The sequence below is a fragment of the Mizuhopecten yessoensis genome, unplaced genomic scaffold, assembly GCF_002113885.1.
Source record: "Mizuhopecten yessoensis strain PY_sf001 unplaced genomic scaffold, ASM211388v2 scaffold716251, whole genome shotgun sequence".
Lineage (NCBI taxonomy): Eukaryota > Metazoa > Mollusca > Bivalvia > Pectinida > Pectinidae > Mizuhopecten > Mizuhopecten yessoensis.
The window spans coordinates 44,589-47,784 of record NW_018480023.1 but is presented as its reverse complement, the minus strand read 5'-3'; the positions used below and the strand labels follow the sequence as shown (position 1 = coordinate 47,784).

General features: G+C 39.5%; 1 protein-coding gene across 1 annotated transcript; it reads right to left on the bottom strand.

The window, feature by feature from the left end:
- LOC110442327 lies at nt 1-1,670 on the bottom strand. The gene is made up of 2 exons (XM_021485884.1): nt 1,247-1,670; nt 1-1,004 (listed from the first exon to the last, which is right to left on the bottom strand). The coding sequence occupies exons 1-2, from the start codon at nt 1,668-1,670 to the stop codon at nt 1-3; spliced, it is 1,428 nt and encodes a 475-aa protein (XP_021341559.1).
- Nucleotides 1,671-3,196: the final 1,526 nt, after the last annotated feature.

Here is a 3,196-nt window from a genome sequence, read left to right as displayed (position 1 = left end):
TTATGCCTGCGTGTGTGATGGAGATGTATTGTGTTCTATTTGTAGAGGGACCATGCTTCCAATTGTATCATNGACGTTTCTTGAATATGAGCGGAGGCTAGCTTCACATCTGTGATTACTCATGAACACGATGTACATTTTGTATTTGGACGAGAACCCTTCGTCACTGAGACACTGGATTGCGGTAGCCATCAAACAGTGCGGCGTGTATTTTTTTTCAACGGACGCTGATTTGCAGATTTCTTGCATCATATTCAGAAATGTGCGTTTGGCCAATGGTTTGTTGACAAACCAGACAGTTTCCATGGGATTTTCCATTGCTTTCTTATTGTACTGATTAAATAGATTTGACGCCTGTGGATCGGTTTTCTCTAACAAGAGTTTCAACATTTTGATAGGACAGCTGTCTGACCCCGTGGAATACATGCGTTTTTCGTACGAAGATTCTGCATCTTTTAGCCCGCCCTGGTGATTTTTTTCAACTGTTTCAAAGTTTAGTGTCACATATTCCCCAGATTGGTCATTGTGGAAATCAAACGAGTTGGTGCGTAACTGATGGTGAAACTCGCCCCCATGACTTACAAAGTGGACAGTCAAATTCCACCACACATTTTGCCTTAGGATAATGGGGGAGGAGGCACCTTTACTGAGGTAAGTGGAGACTTTTTCTATGTCCTCGACATCAATTCTTTCCTTGTGTTTTGTCGGTTTTGAAATGCCCTGTCGCACACGCTCTTTTAGCAGGCCATCCAAAACCCCGTTGGATGTCTTGAATTCCTTATCTTTTACAATGTCTATGTTCCTGTGTAAGTTACTTAAATGGCGATTTATTGCCCCTCTTATGTTTATCAACTCGTTTTTGTGGTACACAGCTTCAGGGTTGTTCTGTCCTTTTTTGGGGGCAGGCCTCGCCTCGGCAAAAAAAATCATGAGGTGCTGGGATAGGGTTCCGGGGTCCACGGATTCAAAATTCATGTCTTCGCCATACGTTTCCACACTCCATTCTGTAATTTACAAATATTGCTTGACTTGCTTTTCGTATGACAATTAAAACAATATGTGGTTGACGAAATTCAATCCATTTGTTTTGATTGATAACCTGTAATATTTACAGAACTCATACCCAAGGCTCTACCACGAACAGAAGCGGAGTATAGAAGATGCTAGTATTATTTCATTTTTTTTAATTAAAAATAGTTTGCTTTTATTATTAAAAAAAATATATATATCATTTTTTTGTGTTTACCTTGAAAAATGCAAAGTGCCCAGGCGGTGTTTTTCTTTGTAGTTGGGGCCTGTCTTGCCTGAAACAAGCCTTCCATTTCCTCTGCTGTGGTGGTTTTAAACCTTTTTTGGGGGGGTGCTGGTGTTTCTGGTGATGTATCCAAGATCGCTGGTCTCTTTAACTCTTCTGTTATTTTAATTTCCTCGTAGGTAGTTAAAACATCCCCTACCCCTGTGTTAGCAGGCATCGCCTCTGACTCTGTGCTCGCCGTATCGTTTACCATGGTCAGCTGTTGCAAGGTTTCCAAGTCCAGAGTTAGTAACAGCTCTTCGTCGCTTGAAGGCAGATCATTATTAAATATTTCATCCGGAATTCCTATCCCAAAGTTCACTCCTGCTACACCATAGTCGCCCATAGAGCTCTCTTGGTCGGAATCCGTGTCCATATTCATTTGTACTTGCAGACGACAGCAGATAGAAATTGTGTGCGGAATTGTTTGTGTTAATTGTATTATAGTGAGTTTTTTTAATTTTTATTTGTTTATTTATTTTTTCAAGTCGATTTTACAAAATAATTAAATATTTAAATATTTTTTAGGCATTTTATTTGTAATAAAACCATTTGTTAAAACATGGCCAGTTATTTAAACAATAACTGGCCATGGTTGTCAATCTGGCAAATCTATTTTGAGCCAGAGGCCACTTGTAATCATATCAACAATAATTACATCCAGACAACCGGGTATTTTTTATATTTACATATTTTTCTTTTTTAAGACATATTCCTTCAAAAACCATTTGCCCTGCCTAAAAATACATTTCAGGCGGCCATTTTGTTTGTTTACATATTCCTACACCTGAAACAGGCAGTTGTAATTATAGTTGAGCAGTTGTAAGTATAGCCTATATAATTACACTTGCCCTCTAACACTGTTGTAATGGGACGGCGCGGGGGCAAATGTAAATATAGTGTCATATCACTTGAATGATACAGCACATATACCGCAACATTGATTGATTGATTGATTGATTGATAGGTTTAACGTCCGCTTCACTACCGAGTAGTTCGGTTATCCAGCAGACGAAGAAAAGGAAGGAAAATGAGTAGGGATAAAGTATGGAGTAAAGAATAGAAAAGGGAGACGGGAGAGAAGGTGCCGTCTGTTCTATATGTATTTACTGTATACGTCTAGTTTTTGTAAGACGGCTCCTAGGCCTAATGTTGCCTTATCCTAACACTAGTCGTATAGCAGCACCAAGTCTGGGCCGGTTGTGAGGTAGAAAGTCGCCAACATTAACACCAGTTCCTAACTATTATAAAAAAAATGGCTTGTAAATATAATTTTGAAGTCCTTCTAAATGTCTTAACAAAGATACCCTTGTTCTAAATGGCCGAAAATTTGGAATAAACCTTTTTATTATCCTCTGTGTCGGCGTTTACGCGCCTACTCTTTTCGAAAAAACTCAGAGGGATCTTTTTCGTGCGAGATTGGACAGTTCTCACACGGGCCACCATTTATAGTCCCATCCGGCGGACTGTATGTTAGTGGTTAGGGGTTAGAGTCATGCATGTGCTGTTTTTTTGGTTGTCCATTCAATGTAATCCTCTCTTCATCATTCGTCACTGAAAATATAACTGACTGTACTTTTACCAATGTCATCTTTCTTAGAAACCTCGTCTTGTTTTCCACTTAATTCTGTTCATCGTTCCGACATTTATGATTTTTTAATGTATAGTATGATTATTAGTATGGAGTAAGAAGAAAAACGGGGGAGGTGGGGTTCGTGTTATAGTTTGGTTATAACATTGATGGGGGCTTGAGGGGTTGGAGATTGAAAGAAGTGACGGGTATCAAAGAAATGTGCCGATTGGATTTATGGACTTTATCGAGTGCTAGTTGTATGGACCGGAGTGTTGTTGGGGATGGTTTAGGGGAGGGTGTGTGTGTGTGTGTTTGTGTGTGTGTGTGGG